At 37.9% G+C, this 21,575-nt stretch overlaps 1 protein-coding gene across 2 annotated transcripts in view; it reads right to left on the bottom strand.

The window, feature by feature from the left end:
• PTPRN2 (protein tyrosine phosphatase receptor type N2) overlaps positions 1 to 21,575 on the bottom strand; it is a 707,013-nt gene that overhangs the window by 453,825 nt on the left and 231,613 nt on the right. For both annotated transcript variants that reach the window (XM_075419758.1, XM_075419759.1), the window contains one exon: positions 371 to 488. In XM_075419758.1, coding sequence (XP_075275873.1) covers positions 371 to 488 — 118 coding nt within the window. The remainder of the gene's footprint in view (positions 1 to 370; positions 489 to 21,575) is intronic.

Here is a 21,575-nt window from a genome sequence, read left to right as displayed (position 1 = left end):
CCTGTGGATGAGCTGCAGCATAGGTCTGCCTTTTTAAGCCAGTCATAAGTAGAGCTGGCAGAACTGACACTAGACACTGCATAAACTGGATAAAAGACCCGATGTTTTGAATTCTGACACCTAAATTAACAACAGTAGGCAAATTTTCTTAACTTGATGATAATTAGAAGAACAGGGTTGAGGGTTTTGATTTATTCTGTCTGCTGTTTTCCTACTGGTGTGTTTGGTGCTGTTGTACAACTTGTTTCCATTCAGCATATAGATGGTGGTTTTGGTGATGTGCTTAATTCAGCTTCAGTGCCAATCCATTTCTCATCATTTGCAAACCCTTCCAAAAAATTACCAGGCAAAAACACCTTTGAAGACTTACCTTGCTGTGTCAGATCCTTCAGATGCAAATACGTCAGGTTGTCTGTTTTGTATTTTGTGAATGGTTGAGAGTTCCTGACCAATAACATGCTGTGTATAATCATCTCGCCAGGTAAAACCTGATAAATGATGAAAACAACAATTAAACAAACAAAGAAGCAAAGTCACTGTTTAATAACTTGAAAGTTTGGCAAAATTGTGTCCTACATAAACAATACTAAAAAAAAAAGGAAAAAAGAAGCTTTGTTCAACTGGAAGCCAAGAGTAAACTACAGATTCTTCTCTTCTGTGTGAAGTTATGTTGATCAAACTTCCTTACAATGGAAGGAAAACACAGGTAATGTGAGGGGATTTTGAAAGACTACTCTTAGCAGAATTTTAGCTAGTTACAAACTAGCTTTATAGGATAAAAAAGGGTTACTTTGGATAGCTATGGAAAAGAGTTATCTCACTGGCTGGCACCTATTGAAAGATTGCTTCACTTCTTCCCCATTCACAGCACACTGTCCCTTCCCTGTTTTCTCCATGTAACTATGCTTTTAGAACATTAGGGAGCTAGTACTGCAGTGGAAATCAGTATTTTGAGTTTTAGTATAACACTTGTGGAGGTCAATTTATGTTATCTTTATACTTAAACGTTGTGACAAAGAACTTTACAACAAGGGGGAAGCACAACTATGAAGGCAAATTCCAGTGATTATTCATTAATTACATGCACTGCCAATCTCATGGTAATTATACTTGAAATAATGATATAACTCCAAACGTAATTGTTACCCAATTTGTAGATTTTAGATCTTCCGGTAACACTTCAGCTCATAGAACTTGCCCATGCAATTATCTGTAATTATCTAATAACTAAATATCACATAATTGAAGAGAATTTCTGCTTTTATGCTATGTGCAGTAAAACACCACAAAACCCTCAAACGAATGTTGATAAAAGTTCCAGATATGTTTAACCTGATAATATCTTCCCATAAGAAACCACCAAAAGAAATATGCTGTCTAGCAGCAGATGGAAGGGGACATATCTGGTTGGTAGAGTCAGCCTCAGAAGGCGAATTTCTGGTCCGGTCCTTATTTCACACGCATGTTATGAACTTCATCACCATGTGCTGTCTACATCAGGTTTATTGACAAAAGCAGGCTCTTAAGATGCAGCTGAAGCATCATCAGTCTCAGCAGAACCCAGAGCTTGGCCACCTCTCTCCTTGGATGAGTGCTTTATCCAGTGGGCTATTAAAAACAGGGCTGCATTCTTCACATTTTTCGACAATATTGAGATGGAGTTCATTGTCTATTTACTTAAGCCCAGAATTAAAAAGAAGTCTAAATAGAATATTTGTCCATTCTGTCAAAGCAGACATTTCTGAGCATCCAGAAGTAAAAACTACTTTAATATTCACTACATTTTCAGCCTAAGGAGGAGATACTTAAAAAAGTTGGGTAAAAGATTAGACTAGGAAGTATTCAAACTGTTCTATTGTCTGGGATTTACACAAGTTTTAGTAAATAAAGTCTACATTTGGGCAAGACTTAGATGGACTTCATCACAAACTTTTTTTTTTCATTAATGAAAATAGTAATATAAATTATCTAGAACCAACTTAAGTATACATGAAGGTTTTAACAAACACAAAAGCTGTCTGACACCTCCCTGACACTCCACTTCGGCTCCTTCTTTCTCCTTTTCTTAAATAAAATGGTACTTAAGTCTATGGAGAAAGCACTTCACCTGAATCACGTTAATTGTTAATGGTTACAGTACATGACTCCCGACCCTTGGGAGGGGGAAGAATCTCTAATATATTTTTAGTTCTGATTCATCCTTTTCAAATGCAAATCTCACCTTTTCAAACCTGCCATGTAAGTAGATCGATTAAAATAATTTCACAAATCTCAATCTAAGGCTGCTCAGAGCATGTTCTTATGTGAATACACAAAAATGAGTCACCGTGCACCTACAATTGTTTTGGCGTAGTATTATTAAAATGATTTTTACATGAAAGTTTTTATGTATATAAGTGTGTTTGAGTTTACTTCTCTTTTGCGTCACACTACACATTTCTGTTTGTTTTATAAATTCCTGCAGGAGAAAAAACTAAGACAGAATTCAAGTTTATAAGAATGTGCAACAAAAATATTCAGCTAAAATACGTACATATTAAAATCATTATCATAGCCATAAAACTAGCAACTTCTGAACTATGTCTCCAAAATCACTACAGTTTCACTTTGTAACTCTAAGCCAATGCTAGCCCTATTAAAGGCAAAAGAATATACAATAAATAACATAAACTTTGAAGAAAAATACACAGAATAACTCTGAAGAGTTCTGTTCAACTCAAAGCATGAAAAGTTCATCTGTGGTACCTGCATACAGGCAGGAAATACATCTCAGCCCTGAGCAATGTAGGTGGCTGTAGGCAGAGGGGTCAATAGGTATCTTTCATGCTTCCACAAAACAATGTTTTCAGTAAAAGAGCCTAAGAAACCATTGCAATCCCATTCCTCACTGGTCATGATAACAGTGTATCTTTTGTTAAGTTCAGTATATTTTCTTTCTCCTGCAGCACCCTTTGGACATTTTCTCCTAATGCATTTCAAACCAGTGCAAGTATACCATCCTTCATACTGCAAAAGAACCGTGGCATTAAAGGAGAGTAAACAAATGAAACAAACACAGAATACTTGTTACAGAGCATAAGAAACTAGAGTTAAGCGAATATGTCCTCTCAATTCTATCTCCTAGCCCTTCTAACTCACATAAGAGTTAGAACAAGATGGATGAAAAATGCAAATTTTAACTAATTCAAAAATTCCCTCATTGATAAGTTAATATTGCTGTTTCTTATGCGACTGTCTCAGAAACTGCAACGTGTCTAGAGTTAACCTTATGCCAATCATTTTCCAGCATTGTTTTAGTTTCAAAAAAATCTCTCCCCCCCACCGAGCTCAATAAAACAGCACATTCAAGAACCGTAATGCCACGCTGACAGCTGCAATCAGAATTAAGGTCGAGAAGGAGCATATGATGCCATATGGCGATTTCCTGTTCCCTTTGTCTCTGCCGTCACACCTAGTCCCGGCTCCTGCCCCACCACCCAATTATTACAATTTATCTCCACTGGCTGAGCAGGATCACAGCAGTGCTCTTGTACACACATTACTTCCATGTCACTAACGGGGAACGGTTCGGGAGGACGCCCAACCCCTGATTAACCATCCCCCCTGCTGCAGGTCTGCCCAGGACCTGCGTCTCCCAGAAGTGAATTCCCACAGACGGACAATACCAAGGAAAGAGAGAAGGAGTCCGGTAGACGCTGGAGTGACGCAAATACTATGACAACAGCAGCAGCAGATAAAAAATTGCTCTTGGTTGAAGAGCATTGATAGTAGTGAGACCCCATGAAAAATAGTCATTGGTACAAATTTTCCCCACAAAAAGTAGCACTTTTCACTCGTGTCAGAGCCCAAGGTTTATTTCTTTTTTTATTTTAATTGAAACTCCATAATCTAAATGTGTGTGAAAAGGGAATGCTAGCGTAGAGACAGTGAAGACAAGACAATAACTTCATTAAACACAAGCTGCATGTGAAAATCAATGAATTTCCTCCAAATGAGACACCGTCTTTCCTTATTGTCATCAGGTATCTCCGTGGATCTTTTCTTTCCAGACAGACTTTATTATTATTATTACCCACAACTACAGAAATAATAATGAAATTATTATTGTCTATGTCTCCATTATGTTCAACACTTAACAATGACTATGTCAACAGGGACTATATGTCTAAGAATTATTTTATTAATTGAAATCAAATCAAAAGCAAGCAGAGCTAAATAGTGAAGAAAACAGTTTTCACAGATTCACACTGGTGAAGATAGTGTTAGCTTCTGTCTCCAAAAGTAAAGTCAAAATCGTTTTCATGTTTATCATATAATTTCACTTTTCACTTATTTAATTGGCTTTGCTGCTATATCAATTACACAGAAATATTGAAAGATAATCAAAATTCAAATATATATTTTATTCTCTCAGCTGTTCAATTTTTTCTAAGTAATGGCATATTTTCCAGTAGTTTTGACTCTACTTTTTATGTCAGAGAAATCTGATGTCTCTCCAAATATACCTGACTACATCTTCAATGCATGTAAATTATATTAGCAACTGTTGAAAACATTCATCTGCTACTTCTCCATCTCTACTTATTCTAGTTCAGAATTATTCGTATAAATAATCTTCACCCCCTCAAAAGGCCTGTGCAAAAAAAAACAACAGCTTTTTAACATTGCAAAGGCATTCTGGTGTAAATCAGTAGAGCCCAGTTTAAGTCCTTTAAAATAACAACAGCTCTCATTGCCTGAAGATTTGACCATGCAAATCTTCCTGCTCACACTCCCAGCCCTTTTTCTGACAAGCCTGGCTGAGGCTGTGGGCAAGCCCAGCCAAACCTGCGTCTGGCAGGATAACACCGGGAGAATCTTCCAGCTCTTGTGCCAATCAAATTCCAAAATGACTACTTCTTCATCAATATATTGCCATCAAAATGATTTTTAGGTACTAAGACCATTGAGAGCAACAGGAGATTATTATATATTAGCAGAAGCCTATATACTAAAACCTGATCCTTCTTTGTCAGGAAAATCCTCATATAAAGACCAAAAAACCTCAGAAGTATTCAGACTTGAAGCCAGAACAAGTTACTATTTTTGAGATGTGACATTATTTTTTTCCCTGCTCTTTGGTAAAGTTATCTATTTCATCCCCGCACAGTGGATGATAAAATAGGTTTTTCTCTGAGCTAACTTCAACTGCTACTTCATTTCAGCCAGGAAACTCTCAGTTGTAGAGCTCAGAGACTTTCATCCCCCATGCCATGTGTTGCAAATTGCTAATGCCTACTTTAGCTGTCAGAACGTCTGAAGAATTGGGAATGATTTGCTTTCTTCTCTATTTTCACAACAGACAGGTCAACGTATAGATGTGCCTCTCTGCAGATTGCCTTTCCACATTCTCTAGAGGACCTGCACTTGTTCTCATCCCAGACTTCCCTTTTCAGAGCTCAAGGACGTAGCCAGTAATGTTCACATTTTTCAGTACTGGCTAAGTCAAAATTGCAGCTTCAATGCTGAGGTTGCTCTGCGTATAACAAAATTCATTCTTTCAATTGCCCTATTTTCTAACTAAGAATGCAGTCAAAAGATGAAATCCTGATGTTTCCTGTTACAATAAAAGAAAACTAGAACAACTTCTGAAAGCAATTTTGCAATACAACTTGCAATGGCGGATGAATGGCAAAAATAGTAATAGAGAAGTTAAACCCACCTCTGCGCAGTTAAGATCACTACCATTTTTTCATATAAACTGGTGCATCACAAAATTGTAATTCCCCTATATCTTTGGCACGGAATATCCATTTACTCTGAAAATTGTGACTAAAGGTGGTTTCTACAAAATCAGAACAAAATCTGGCAAGACAGTTTTGAGCTACACTTCCATGATAACGTATTGTATTTTTTTTTTTCCCCTCTGGTCAAACATTGATTATCTTCTAGGTGAAAAGAAAATCTGGTACAGACTGTATTTGGAGAAACGACTTGAACTTATAAGCAGTCATCACCACTCTTGTTCAATCCTTTTCAACAGGAACTATGCTCATCCTCTCCTGGAAATCCTCAGGTGCTTTTGTTGTCTCCTTCCCTTTTCCACTGCATTCCCTGGCAGCAGTGCCGAGTACCAGCTTTGCATTGGTGAGTTTGTTGCCCTCTTTTGGAGCTTTCAGTAGCATCTTCTCTATAATATGCAAGAATTTCAGTCACTGCATTCAACAGCAATTCACTCATACTCACAGGCAAAGAACTTCCATTCAAATGCACAGATGAAAGGGCTGCCTAAGGATTATGGTTTCAAATTTTCATATATTGTTTTATTATACATAAAAGTGATAATCTCCATAGAATTAAGTTACCAGCATGATCTTCTTACAGCCCTGATTTTAATTTACTCTAAGTAACTATCCCAGAAGGTGGAGGAAAGGCTTTTCTCTTCAGTATTTTTGAATGTGTATTATTTGAAAAAGCCAAATGAGTGCTTCATTTGCCAAGGAGATTATAAAATAATCTCACAGGACTCTCTATGCTATGTTTCCTCACCTTTATTTCAGCTTTTGTAGACAGCTACAAATAATTGGTTTATACAAGAGAAAGTTTTTAAGCGTTACAGAAGATTTTTTTGGCCACAGGAGCTGATAGTAATAAAAGAATAATATGATAATGCAAAATATATAACCTAACTTCCAATTAGAATAGGCTACTTTCCAAAGACTAGAACAGAATGCATACACGAAAAAGACTTTCCAAATCCTTGAGATAAATCCTCTGCTATTCCCCATGTCATATAATCCTTTTCACAGATTGATGACCCTCAACCTTGAAAGCAGATGGTTCCCTTCACAGAAATGTTTTTTAGGAAGGAAGATATGCAGAAGGGGGCTTCTTGTGTGGTTACAACTCTATACTAATGTTCAACCTCAGTTTAACTCATGGTAAATTATATCTTTAAATTGAATGGCTGTCTGTCAGTGTCTAAGCTGTGACATATTTATAAAAACCCAATTAAATCCAATATATGGTGAGTAAACGCGCACCTTCTATTCCTCCATTTCCTTCTGCCCCTGGACTACGCAGACATGTCCTCAGTGTTGTCAGCCAAGGAGTTTTCATGAACATGAGGAAATATTCACATGCACCTAAAATAGTGACACTAAAATAAAGATGAGACCACTTTACTTGTTTCATCAAGCTTTGAACCTACTGATGTTAGTTGCCTATCACACCAAAGTGCACGTGACTATTCCAGCTTTAACCCAAAAAGCCCGACGTTAGTTCCACACTGCAGAACAGCTCTCTTTACAACATTAATCCTCTACAATCTCCTTTTAGAATAAGAAGTGGCGATAGTTCATTTTCTGTCAAAATATCTTTCCTTTTTTCTGTTCACTTCTCCTTCCTTTTCTATCTTATTATTCATTTCTGAGATGTCTTACACTGCTCTAAACTTTCATTTATTCATCTCACAACGCAGGATCTCTTTAGTACACAGAAATTGGTTGTAATGCTGGACTGTACAGTGCTAAGAATGGAGATATTGTCCAAATAGTAGTTAACAATGTACATAAATTCAGAAGGTCTTCCTTTTCATTTCATTATATCTATCTCATTTCATGAAAGAATCCTACCAACAGTAGGATGACAGACTTCTTGTCATGAAAATGTAGTTCCTGGGAAAGAACTTTGGAAGTGCCTTCAGTCTGGGAATTAAAACATCACCTGTAACAAGGCAGAACTGGTCACAAATTTCCTGGCACTTAAATAAGTACAGAAAACTAAGTGGATATACAGGTTACACTAATTCTAGCAAATTCATCCCAGATCTACAGTTCCTCATGTATTTTTAAAAGTTCTTTCAGTTCTGCATAGCAGTTTTCACTCCCATTTTATGTAACTGCTGAACTCTCACTGATGTTTGTGAAAAAACAATTTTTGGCTGTCCAAGCAGTGCTTCCAATTGCACAAGCAAAGTCAACGTACAGCAGTGTCAAACTGGGCAGTACAGTAACGGCTGCAGGTGTTGATGCATCTCCGCATTTGGTTCTGAACGTGAGTCTTTAAGAGAGACGTACAGACCGTGGTATCAGCAGTACAGAGGGAACGTGAGAATGAATCAGAGCAAAGGCTTCTACAGGGTATTCACAGTGAACCACACAGGGAAATTCAACACGCTTGAAACGTTTTCTCCAGCAAGGGCCTTTGGTCTCCTACTTATCATGCCCTGTCCCGCACCAAGACCAACGCGAATTAAAGTAGAAAAAAAGGTTATTGAATGATTTTCAATGATAGGCAGAAAGTCTCTATATAGTTTGTGTGGAACCATATCCTCCCTTTTCCACTACTAAGCAGCTTCTCTTGGACTGTAAATTCCTCCAGGAAGTGGCTGTATATTGCATGCATTTTTACAGGCTTTCTCTACAGCAATAACAACAATTGTAACAATAATTGTTATTTTTGCTATTAATATTAATAAAAGCACAGAAGTTGCAGAAGTTAGGGTTCCCTTAGGAACCTTGTAAAGATTTTGGTGGCTGAAAGCCGGGAGTTTTCCAGGGAAGTACTTTAGCCAAGTCATTTTGCCTGAAGCAAAGATGAACAATCTGCAGGTCACTCTGTTCCCACAAAATCCTGATTAGTGCTCCTCAGGTTTCATTTTGAATTCACCCCATGTACCGAAAACACACACTGTGAATTTGTGCAACGCTGAAAGACAATGTACCATTTTCAGCCGGAGGAGTATTTGAATTATCCTTTTTTTTATTCTCTTGGGCATATAAAGTTTTTTGGAATTTGACCTTCCAACAACTGCAACAGAGGATGCAATGCACTTTACTGTTCATTGCATGACATTTTTTCATTGAAACGTTTTTAGTCTTTGCATCTCAGGGCTCTAATTTATTAGCCAATTACAACTAACAAATTACTGTACCGTGTGCCAGCTAAGGTACAGTGTCTGCCCAGGTATTTAGCTGGTGTCCATGGGTAAAAATGGGATTATCTGACTTTTTTTTAGTCAACAATGAAAAGGATTTAGTGAGAGAAGCTCTGATGGATATGATTTCCTACCTGGTATTCATTTTCCCTCCCTTGTTTCATAGAATTTATACCTCAGTGAGCTTTAATAACATTTTTGGACAATTTATGTAATGCTGATTCACAGATTCACATTGATGCTTTGTCAGCTGCGTACACTCTGATTTCTAGTTTTTTCTAGTTTCTTTACCGCCTTCTGGGCTAGATCTCTCTGAATACTTAAAATATGCCATGCTATGAGCTGTGATTCAATTTTGCCACAATGTATCACAATGCTACTAAAAACTGGAGCTTTTTTGAATCTCTGAAGTAGTTTTTGGCAAGATTGTTGATGAATTAAAATATTTGCACTGGAAGAGCTGGAACAATCAGATATGAACTCAAAGCCCCTAAAATGTGAGTCATTGTGAGCACAGTTGCAGCAGATGTCCATTCATAACACCTCACTTCAGTCAAAAAGCTTTATCATTTTTTGCTCATAACCATCAAGAGATGCTAGGCTTAAATGTCATTTACTGAAAACTCTGACATTAACAAAATGGCTCAAAACATGTCATGATGACGGAACATTGAAATAAAACATATAGGAGGATATGAGATTCCTATCATTCTTGGGAGCAATTTTATCTTTGCATGTTCTACACTCTGCTAAAGTCTGAATATTCTGAAATGGCTCCACTAACTTCATGCCCCAAGGTCTAATATTAACTGCGCAGAACTGCTGTACCCACCATGCTCAACCTGAGCTAGAGACAACTTTCCCTGGGGAAAGACCGCAGTGTGAGGTGGAGCCTGGACCTGCATGCCGAACCACAGGAGAAAGAGTGAGCACCAGGAGGGGGGACCAAAAGCGCCTTTGCCTTCATTTGAATCTGCCCTTCCACTCGCAACGTGACACAAACTGACTTCTTTACCTGCAACATGGATATAAAACCCCACAATGTCAGGGGTTAAAGTTGTACTGCATTTTATGAGCCGTTCGAATATTGTACAACTGGGCTGGGATAAACAAGAAACAGTGACAAAAACAGAGTCCACCAGCAGCTACTGAAATGTGTCATTAACTAAGAGGCAGTTAGTTACTTTCTTTCCCCTAACTTCAGTGTATTTCTACATTGTGAGAACTAGCAACTAATATCAAGGAAGTGAACGTGTTTTCAAAAATACCATTCATTCCAGAAATTTGTCCATCAGCAGTAAACCTCCTTTAGAGCGAACACCGAAGTGAACGGGCAATAATGTTAAAGCTTTTCAAAAACATTATTGGTGTAGCTGATTTTTCTCTCTTTCACTTAGTATTGTTACAGAAAATAAGTCTTCTGATCGGTGGCTCCCAGCTTTAAAAAATAGTGATATATTTCTAGATAATCGCCTGCTACCTATTACCATACTTTTGATGTGGTGCAACATTCATGTGCTTATTTTCCACTTCCTCGGGGTATCCCGGTTAAATGCCACATGCATTTTTCTCCCATGTTAAGAAAACAAAACCTGCATATTAATTCTTTTTAAGAGAGGCATAAATGTAGTAAGAAGGGAACATTGATTATTCTCTTCATCTGTACACTATTCCAATAGACATATAAATAACACTGGAAAACGTAATGCAGCCTGAATTATCAGCACCTTTACCGCTCCATTTATAACAGCCATGATAGATGAAACCTGCAGCAATCAATCTGATTGTTCTAACAGCAGTTTAAGCTAATTCACCACAAAAGACAAAAAGTTAAAAAGCCATTTATTTTACAAGTATATTGTTATTTAAGGTAAGATCTCTGTTTCAATGACCAGATTTCTGTTCCTTAGTAATGAAATTAGGAGCAAATGTCCCTATAAAGGTACATGAGAGCTAAGGTGTCCAAGAGCTCCATATGCTTCTCCTTAGCTGCTCCCAGTACAAGAACAAAAACATGAAGAATTGCCCTTTTCTTACTCCAAAATGCTCGCAGTGCATTTCCCAAAATCTGTAGCCCAGCAAGGCAACCTACCTAGAAAATGTTTGCTATCATGGCCCCAAAGGCACAAATCTTGGAAAGGAAAGAGCAATGAGTCAAAAATTATTGAAAATGTTGTGCTGCTTCCATTTACATGCCACATATCTGGCCTTCTTTTGGTATTCCCTATTCACAGTACCTCACACAGTGTTAGCACTTACACACAGAAAAAATATTTTCTTTTTTCTAGAGAAACAATCATTTTATTTTACATTTTCAGAATATTTGTTGCAAGGACCGAACTAGAACCTGGGATTAACTTGTTTTGTTTACTACAACAAATGGAAACACAGGGCATTGCAAATCCAACAACTCATTGTTAATTTGCTGTTCCTAGTAACCATTTAGTTTTACGTCTATATATAAGATAAAATATATTTATAGATATAGATTTTTTTAGACTTACATGATATGACATATAAAAGAAAATATTCTCTTCTATCAGTTACTTCTTAGCTAAATGACAAAAGGTTCAAAACTGAAGAAGTCTGTCCTGACAGCCAAATAGCAGTGTAGCTTCTGTACTTTATGTTTAGCAGTTAGTAAAGTTTGATCCATTTTGCTATATGCAGTACCAAAGTATGCCCTTGAATCTTCTACATTTTTAAAAGCTAAATGTCTTCAGTGTTTCTCAGAAAGATAATTTTTTATCATCAAGTTTGCTTAAAAGTACACAGAAATTGGTCAAGATTTCCAAAATTACAGAAAAGATACTCCTATGCCACATTGATATGTTGTCAAAAAAGATTAAGTCTGTCTTTCCTCTTCCATTCTGTATTTAGAAAAAAAATCTGTCACGTTGACTGTGATGTTCATATACATTCTGCGTGTGTGCGTGGTGTTTTCTGTTAATCCGTGATCCCACTTTACAGCCAAGGCTAAATAAGAAGCAGGCATCCCTGCTGCTGAAGCACCTCCCATGCTGCTGTCAGTGGATGTGAATGCCACTCAGGTTTCCCCCAGAGGTACCTGACACAATGGCATGGCACTATGGTTCTCCAGGACACTGAGCAGGTTATTTTGTGGGGGCTATTCTGTGCGGAAAAACCCTCAACAGCACACCTTTCTCTCCAGCACTACTGTTGAAGTTTAGCCAGTCAGTTACCCAGCACAAGTTTTATCCTGATTCTTTCTGTAGCCTTTGATGGCATGGAGATTTGCAGAATGTGGTTGGATGAATGGGTGCAAGAAAATGCTCCTGAATGGGAACTCACAGAACTACTGTACTCACAAAGCCAAAATAGACCCTTTCTCATTCTCCCCATGCTACCTGGCCTTGCATTACTAACAGGAATAAGAAGCCACACATAATTTTATTAATCCTGTTATCATTCATATTAATGTCATGTCACACAAATCTGGTAGTCGAAATGAGGATCCTAATGGTTGTAAACCCTATTTAATGTTAGTTAATTCTTCAAATGCCACCTGAGCAATGCAAAGTACTTTTGCTAAAGCAGAAATCAGGCCCATGAAAGAAGAGCTTCTAATCAGGTATTATGATTCAGTTATCCCTCGCTACTATACCAAAGACCTTCATGTATACAGGCAAGATGCATCCCTTCTCCTGTTACTCTTTGCATTATTTTTGTTAGCCAAGGAAAGTTTCCCTGACATAGTTTTGACAGTTCCACAATTAATTTGTCTTCGTTTCATTGTGTCCTTAATAACACTAGGTAGGCAACAGATGTCAAGTCTTTCCAAGTGGAATGAAGCAGAAGTGAACTCACATCCCTAATAAATTGTTTATTGAATATTTATTTTTACTTGGATGACAAAGTGCTAGTGAATCTGCTGGTGGTAAAGCCCATGCTTACATGTTACAGCACAACTTTTATTGAAGCAGCTATTCTTGCCAAATCTATATTGCATTTATAGATCTTCAAAACAAGCCCTGGTAAATGTCACTTCTTCTTAAATGCTTGGCAGAATCAATGACAAGTGTTGCTGCCTTTTGCCCTTGAAGAATTCACGTGTTTGGATCTGAGTCCGAATTCTAAAAACCTGTTCAGAAACACACAGAGAGTTAACACATGCAATGTACCAGAAGCACTGAAGAATGAAAGGAAAAGTTACTCTAAATGCAAAAGTTAAATACAAACAGAAAAGCTTGTCTATTGCTTTTCTAGACTTTCATTGTAAGCTGTGTGAGATATGCTACTACAAAACTTACTTCCATTCTGCATTGGCATATTTTGCAGAGATCTTCCATATGCTACCCAAAACCAATCAGTTGCTTTTGAAATGTTTTAAATATCACATTAAGTGCCTTTTGAAATAAATGTCAACATAAAGAAAAAGTAAAAATATAAAGTTATGACACCTAATACTAGCTAACAAAATTTTGAAACTATTCTGGCATAATACCAGGCAATATCATGTGCTATAATATTTATTTGTGTTTCCTATGTGTGTATACTTCATTTACAGAAGAATAATTCTGATTCTTTTCTTATATCTTGAAGTTGTCAGAGAAATAAAACACAAAAACTAAGCAGCACAGTAAACAATTTCATATCTCCTCTAAATTCTTGCGTGCCGCCAGTGAATTGTGGAACCGTCTCCTTGGTGTCGGTGGGATGCCTGCCTCCAAAAAGCAAAGCTTCTCTGCTAAGCAGCACAGTCCAGATTTGCTGCCACACCTGACACAGCGCAACCCAAATGCTTTTCCAAGGAAAGCATTGCAATGTCCAGCATGGCTGGTTCTGCAACAGCCCCGGTTTAAAAGAGTATGGAGTAGTCTATTGAGGGCTCTGAATTGTACAGCAAATAGTGTTCTTCAAGAGCACGTCAACTGGCTCTAGTATAACAACATGTTTCTACGTCAGAGCTGCAGCTATATCATCTTTTTGCCCATGGTGGATTCCTCATTTAAGGGAATTCCCTTGAGGGGATAGGCTTTCAGCACAGTGGAAGGAATACATACCCCCCAGCCCCAGAGAGTCAGGGACGCAGCAGCCCTCGCACGCTCGTTTTCTAAGCGTCTTTCCTTCGGGGGACAAACTGGAAGGGTGGTTCTCCTGACTTGACCCATGCCTATCTTCAGTGCACTTCCCTCACTAACCAGGACCAGAATTTCTCTTCTTTTTAACAAAACCTACTATTGTTTCACTCCCAAGTGGTGCTGACCATGTTAATTAAACAGAAAATACCTGGCAGAGTTTGTCATAGAAATGACATTTTAATGGTAGATCAAATCTTGGGGTGATATTCATTGATAAAATATAAAGTGAAATGGAAAAAAACATTGATTCAAATCAAGATCTTCTGTTTATTGCTAGAATATTCACCACAGTAAAAAAAAATAAAAATTAGCCTCCATCTAGTGACTGCTGCCAGGCTGCTAATTGCCTCAGAATGAAAAAATGGCTTTGAAATGGTAATAGTTAAAAAGCAAACAAAAAAACACTGCCTCAATGATAACCAAAAAATGTCGCCTCAAGAACACATCCAGGAAAACTGAGGGAAAAAAGTTTATAAGATACTTTGCTGCTTTTTATTTCTAAGTTAAATGAAGCACATTCACACAAAAAAGTAGTTCTAATCCTTTCCCACTTTTTATACTAATATTTGATAGACACATAGGTAGGATGAATAACATAAATCAGCAATTTTATTCTGTTCAGTAAAATCCCTAGGGACCGTATGTTGTAGTTGGTGTGAAGAGGTTTATTGTGCTCTGTGAGACTTTAGAAAATGTGATTATTACACTACTGCATTGTTTTATTCTAAATAAAAGATAAACCCACTGCTCTTACAGTTTAGATTTGGGTTTGTTGCCTACATGCAGTGATTTGTAAAGCTTATAAAATATGCTTAAACACATACCACTTCTTTTTCTCTAATTCCTTTATGCTTTGTTAAATTGTTATTTTAATTTAACAATAGCAGAATATTTTGGATCTTTGCAGGAGAGGCAGGTTACGTGGCAGCCACTAAATATTGGCAAAGGTGTCATGTATTTTACTAAATTTCCAGATGTGTAACGCAAAGAGTTTTTCATTTCAACCACCAACCCTGAAGACAGCTCGATTGATAAAAGGAAAGACTCCAGCCCCCCTGTTTGAAAACCACTGAAAGCCAGGTGTTGAGGTGCTGGGAAGCTTCCCTGTCACCAACCCTCTCTCACTATGTGACAGCAAAGTGAGAAGCTAATGGAGGCAACAAATGATTCTCTGTAACTGTCTTCTCAGACTTTGTGGTTCTAATCCCACACAACTATAGCTCATAGCCTTGACCTGGAATAATTTGGGGGAATTTTTAATGTTCTCCGAGTGCAATGAATTAAGGGCTTAGAATGAGGCTTGAGGGAAGAAACACAACCTGTTCACGATATGGACTACAAAGAAATCTAAATAAGATACAATTTTCTATTAAGTAAGAATATGTTTAGCCACCTCATGTTCTTCATTGTATCTATGCATCTATATAACTCCCTGTATCTGCCTACAAAACGTTTAGGGTTGTATGACAGAGATGAAACTTGACAGGTCCCTAATCTGCAAAACAATTGAGAAATGTTACTTTTCGCAGAGGCAATCCCACATTCATCTTCTGCCTGATTTAGAGTTTCCATCTGGACAGTTGGCAGTCACTCACTACAGTTCAGACCACCCCGAAACGTAGCACAGAGACTTTGGGCAAACACTGATTTAGATACTCAGTAAGTGAAGAACAGGGTCTCACTAAAATCATTTCCATTTTCAGAAGTCAAATATCAGTCAAATATCAGTCAAATGAACAGTAGTTTCATTTCCATTCTCCCAAAAACAGAAAGGTAGAAAACCACTTGAAAGCTGAAATTATCATCATGGGAAGTTTGCGTGCCCTGAATTGCTAGATATAGCTTGACAAAGACCGAACAGGTTTAGTTCATTCATTTCTCCTCTATCCCTTCTCCGTGTAGAACCAGATCTAACTAAGAAGGTTTAAAAAAAAATTCAAAATCCATATAATGGAGAGAAACAGCCAATATTTCTAGAAACATGATTATTTCATTAGGGACATTCTCTGAATACCACTGTTCTCTGCATTAGACAGAAAAATGGAACTGCCGTCGCCTTCTCTTCCTCTTTCTGTTACCATGTTGTTAATTCCAACTACGAAGCCACTGACCCTTGAAATTATTTTCACATGCCTGGAAAACACATGTGGCTTTTCCTTACCTTTATCTCTCTAGAATTGTTCTTTCAAAATTCTGCGTGTCCACTGGAAAATATTAATTCACACAGGATTCTGTTAACAAATATCAAAATTTAGCCTTAGTTTTAGCCTTAGAGAATTAAACCTCTAATGAGGGAATTCACAGTTCAGCTTACATTATTCCTTAGTAGTAGCTTAAAAACAGGTTCAGCATATGTAACATTGCTGCAGCTTAAGCACAGCAAGATACTTGCTGAACTTTCAAATCCCTGCTTCTTATTTGTACAAGCAAGGCTATGAAAACAGACACTTCTAATGAATTCACTGAGAAATCCTTAGTAGAAGTAGCAATGGCAGGCTTAGAGCTATAACATTTAAAGCAACTGCAAAACTGTACTTTCATCAGGATAAGAACAAAAGCTTTGTTAGTTTTGAAGCTTAAATTTATATTCAGCATAATAATTCAAAGTATCATTGCCTGCCACTATTAGGAGACAGGGGTCAAATATGGCAAGTAAAAAAAAAAATTACATTCCCAAGCTATACAAAAGAGAAAATAGGCTCAAATTGTATGAAGTGCAGTGACATTATTTAAATGTCTTTGTTAATCAGGGTCCTGACATAAGAGATGGTGCTGAGAAGAATTTGCTCTTCAGACTCTTCTCAGCATGGGTCAAATCTGCTTAATATTCCAAACGCTGAGTCTAGCTGAACCGCGTTACCCCTTTATGATCTCTCATCTATTTTTTTTTTTCTGCTTTGAATTCAAGATGCACTGGTATTTTCAGTTTTCATCACTGCTAAAGGGCAGGGAAGCTATAGTATAAACAGTGAGGTTCCTTTCAAGCCTTGTTTATAATGATTTATACATTATACAGCTGTTAGACCTGCAGAAATTTTTGCAGAAAGTCAGAACACAAAAAAGAAATTTGGGAATGTTTACTTTCAATCTTATTTATTTTTTCCAGTTGTTCAATGAGAGACAAAAAACAGGACTATCTGCTGATTCATACATGAGAAAATAAGAGCAGTCTAATTTCCACCCCACATAGCCACAACAGCATGAAGCCCATGCAAAGCAAAGAACGATGTGGCCCCGCAGAGCATCGAATGTACAGATGTTGCCACTTACTTATCTGCACCAACATCCCATTTGAAGCACGCCCATGAGGACTATGAAGGAAGTTTCAGATGGTCAATTGTCACTCTTTCATGGATGAATAAAAGAGAAATAAAGAGACCAAAGTCATGTGGGTTGTAAATTTTAGCTTGTACATTGGTTTCCCTGCTCTCCGGTGACATTTGTGAAGAGCAAAAAAGGGTTCTGGCCCTCCTTTAGGCACCATACTGTAGAGGATGTGTTCTGCAATCACAAGACCAAGAACTTGTACTCCTCTATGGTCCCTTCTTCCCCCAGCACTCGTGTGGCTCCCCCAGCCATCCACAAGCTTAACCCCTGCCAGCTGATTTCCCATCACTCATACTTGCTACCTGAGGGGTCTGGAGGCTATTTTTGTTTCACTGCCAAAATATACAATCTATAAAATACTTTCTTCCTCCCATTTCAAACAAGACATACAGTGCAATGAGAGGACATGAAAGAGCAGCTGGTCAGTTTATCATGGTTTATTGGAAACATTGTAAGACTGCCCAAAGGCCTTGATCAGAGTTCAGTTGTGCTCAGAGCTGTTCCACCCTGCCCGTAGCAGTGCGAAGCAGTAAGATAGATGAGGCTGCTCTAGACAAGATGAGATCCAGCCCACCCGAGGACAACGGTTTTCGCAGTGGGGGTTTAGGAAGGGCATACTACCATAAAGACCAACTGCACAGTTGGAGATTTTGATAGCCTGATGTAATGGAAAGATTTGAGAAACTGCAGTGACACAAATCAGACTGTCTGCTATGATCCCCTTTCAGGCATTCAGATAATTGTAATATGTTTTCACACTACTGACCAACATTTGTTAAAAGCTAGTTTCCAAAATGTTCCTGTTCATAATGGAAACCAATGCAATCCTAACTATTTGCTTCACAGAATGTCGCATCCTGCATTTACACTTCATGGTTATTTTTTTTTAATTGCGGATCGAGTGGGGAATGCCCCATTTAATTCAGAAAGGACAAAGCTATTGAATTCAGCTTTTAGACAATTCTTCACCAAACCAATGTATGTCACAAAGGTTTTCACCCATAATGCTGAAATAGAGTGGCACACTGATCAGGTAGCTAGGGTTACACCACAGAATATTTTCCATGTTTTCAATGGGTTTAATATACATTCCATTATTTCTTGTCCATGGCTCTGATGCCTCTATGGTCACCCTGCTGTAGACACCCAATCCCAGCAAGAGCTTAAGGGCTATGATTAGAGCCTTGCAGGTTAGGAAGAGACACCAAAAGGGTTGGAAAGGCTGAAGATGTTTTGATGTCTTCTTCCATGATCAGCACAGGCAGCAATAACCAGGTGCTATAGCTGAGACGCTTCCGGGAAGGGAGGTGCACTACACAGTGGACATACAACATAGTACAAATGCAGTGTGTGTTACTGGAGATGGGACACTTGCAATTCATTTATTAAAAAATCCCTCAGAAGAACAAAGTGAAATAACAAAGAATAGATCACAAGGACAAGTTTGAGGTAACGGGGGAAGGATTTTGGAAAAGAAGGTTTAAACATATTTCTTCCTCTCCTTCTTACAATTTTCTTCACGGTGTTTTTCTCTTTTTCAGGGCCAGCTTCAGAAGGGGAATATTTCAGGATTAAAAGAGAACTCTTCCCTTCAGAGAACCAGTTTCACCACATGTAATGTTGACAGGCACTGTACAGCTACGGTGTGTATTTGGGAAGACAGAATAAATACGAACTGAAAAGGTCACATCTCACGCAGGCACCTTTGACGACTCATGCAGACTCTCTCTCAAAATACAGCTCAGAAGTAGATACAGTAACACTTTGCTTCCCTCCAATATTCACAGTAACCAGGGTTTCAAAACCACTTAAATTTCCTATTAAAAATCTTGTTTCAGGAATACACCCTGCTTTGATTTAACACATTCCCAAGGAAGGCAGTCGTGCTCCTGTATCCCATACAGCAGTCCAAGTCTGACATGGAATTATTCCTTCTTCATAATGATAAATAAAAACTACAGTTTTCAAAAGAAACAAAATAGACAGCAATGCATTTATGACAACATCCTACTCATTCATGCTCACACCCTACTGACGATAAATATTTAAGGGATTAGTGAGACTTCAGGCTGTAGAAAATCAGTAAATAACTGCTGTGCTTTTAAACAAAAATCACGTGTGACTTGATTTCTCTTTTATTTCATGGTTAGCTATTGGGATCGAATGGGTTAATTTATTTCCTGAGACAGAAGACCTTAGATAAGCTTGGTCGTTATGTAGGCATGTCTGGATTGCTAAGAGTTTAAACTATCAGCTTGCAAATGGAGCTATTTCATATCCCAGGTGATCCAAGGAATAGGTTCTCCTCAAGCAGTAAACGATGCTGGGATTATGTGGAAGAAAATAGTATGCGATCATATAATCAGACACTGCATTATAACACACAGGCACAAAGATGCTGAATGAAGGTAGCATAGGAAATGCCAGAAATATGTTTGTCTACCTTCTGAATGCTTGACATGCAGTCCCCAGAAGGGGTTTTTTATTATTATTTTTATTAATCATAACTATTGTGTATAACACACACAGAGAATATGATACAGTACCGGGTAATAATGAGACCTCTTGGTGTGCAACTCCTGCTCATTAATTGTCCTGGCATTTTTCTTACTTGGACAGTGATATTATATCTTCTGTCTATCAGTTCACTCATGCATGTGACCACTTGATTGCCTCCCATACACTGTTTAACCTAATTACCATAAACACTGATGTCTCAGGAATTTTTTATGACTCCAAGATCTGCACCACTGAAAACAGGCAGAACTCTCTAAGCAATTTCTGAGCTTGGTCACAACACAGTAAACCTGTGCCACTTCGCCAAGTCTGATGCATCATTAATAAACACTGCTGAACCAGTTTCAAAAATATTCTGTACCTTCTGCTATCGCTTGCTTTAAAGCAAAGGCTAAAACACCTATAGAACAAGGGTAGGAGCTTTGGGGGAAGGGGAATTGCTTTTGTGTTTTTTTTCCTAATAGTTTATATAAACATGAGAAACACCACAAAATACTTAGTAAGGCGAAAAAAAATGCAGGCTAGAGTTTATCCAACAATGAAAGCAATCAGAACCTGTCACACAGTATATAAAATATGTCCAAACACATACTTGACTTTAGTTTATTAGTGCTAAAGCTCCCACTGAATTAAACTGGAGTTCAGGGTGCTAACCTGTAAATCAGAAGCTTCATGCACGTGCACCTGCAGTCCCGGGCTGCCTGTTTAACAGGAAATCACTTTTACCATTGCAGCGAGTCAAGGAGAGAAGCCCATGACCAGAACGCTATTTTTATCTACTGAATCTGTGGCTCTGTGTAAACTATTTCTACAAGAAATAAATATATAAGGGTGGCATCGATTATTACAGTTTCAATTAAGGTAGTGAATGGCAGGAGATGCCATGCATAGCAGAAATTACTAATTTGAAAAAGGAATAGAGTACATTTTTCAGATAACACTGAAGTTATTTGGGGTTTATTTTTTAAGAATTCAGGCAGGATATTTATTCTGTTTCCACAAAGGAGACAACAGTATCCATGCACGATAAAAATCTTCTCACTTCCTCTTCTAGACAAAGGTGGAGACACAAGGCTAGTTTTCATATTCAAGCCCCTCAATTAGTTTTCCTACCTTCCCAGACCTTACCAACAGCCTCAGCTTTCCTTTTTTCTTAAAGATCAAAGTAAAAATCCTGAATATGTAATTCTGAAGTGAGAAAGAACAGAGAGATTAAATACATATGTGTTTCAGTCACCAGAAATTAATAGCTGATGTATCATGGTTCTAAAACATCCTCATGATTGCCTATTATATGAAATTTGTTTTGTTGATTTTTACATGAAGCTTAACAACAAAGAATCTGTTTTGTAATGTTTTGAGACAGCTCAAGGGTTTGAGAAAAAAACAACTGCAACAAAATGAATTTGCAGAAATTACACAGGAACTGATCCTGTTTACACTGAATTCAACAAAGCTGCTCCATGTGCTATATGCGTTCCATTTAACCTACCTCCTAAAATCAAGAATGGCAGGGCAGTGACTGTAAACGAGTAACTGAAGTGATACTGACACTAACAATGCAGTACCCTACATCTGTATAGTGCCTGCCACCGCTAAGGGTGCTAAAGCATCTAAACCTCCTGCAGAAGGAGTAAAAGTCGTACAAACAGGGTGAAGCCCAGGCTGCCAAACAGCATCCCTGGCACTGACTTTGTCCCAGGAGAGCAGGT

Source organism: Opisthocomus hoazin, chromosome 4, assembly GCF_030867145.1.
Source record: "Opisthocomus hoazin isolate bOpiHoa1 chromosome 4, bOpiHoa1.hap1, whole genome shotgun sequence".
In the NCBI taxonomy this organism is placed as follows: domain Eukaryota; kingdom Metazoa; phylum Chordata; class Aves; order Opisthocomiformes; family Opisthocomidae; genus Opisthocomus; species Opisthocomus hoazin.
This window is presented reverse-complemented; position numbering and strand designations above follow the sequence as displayed.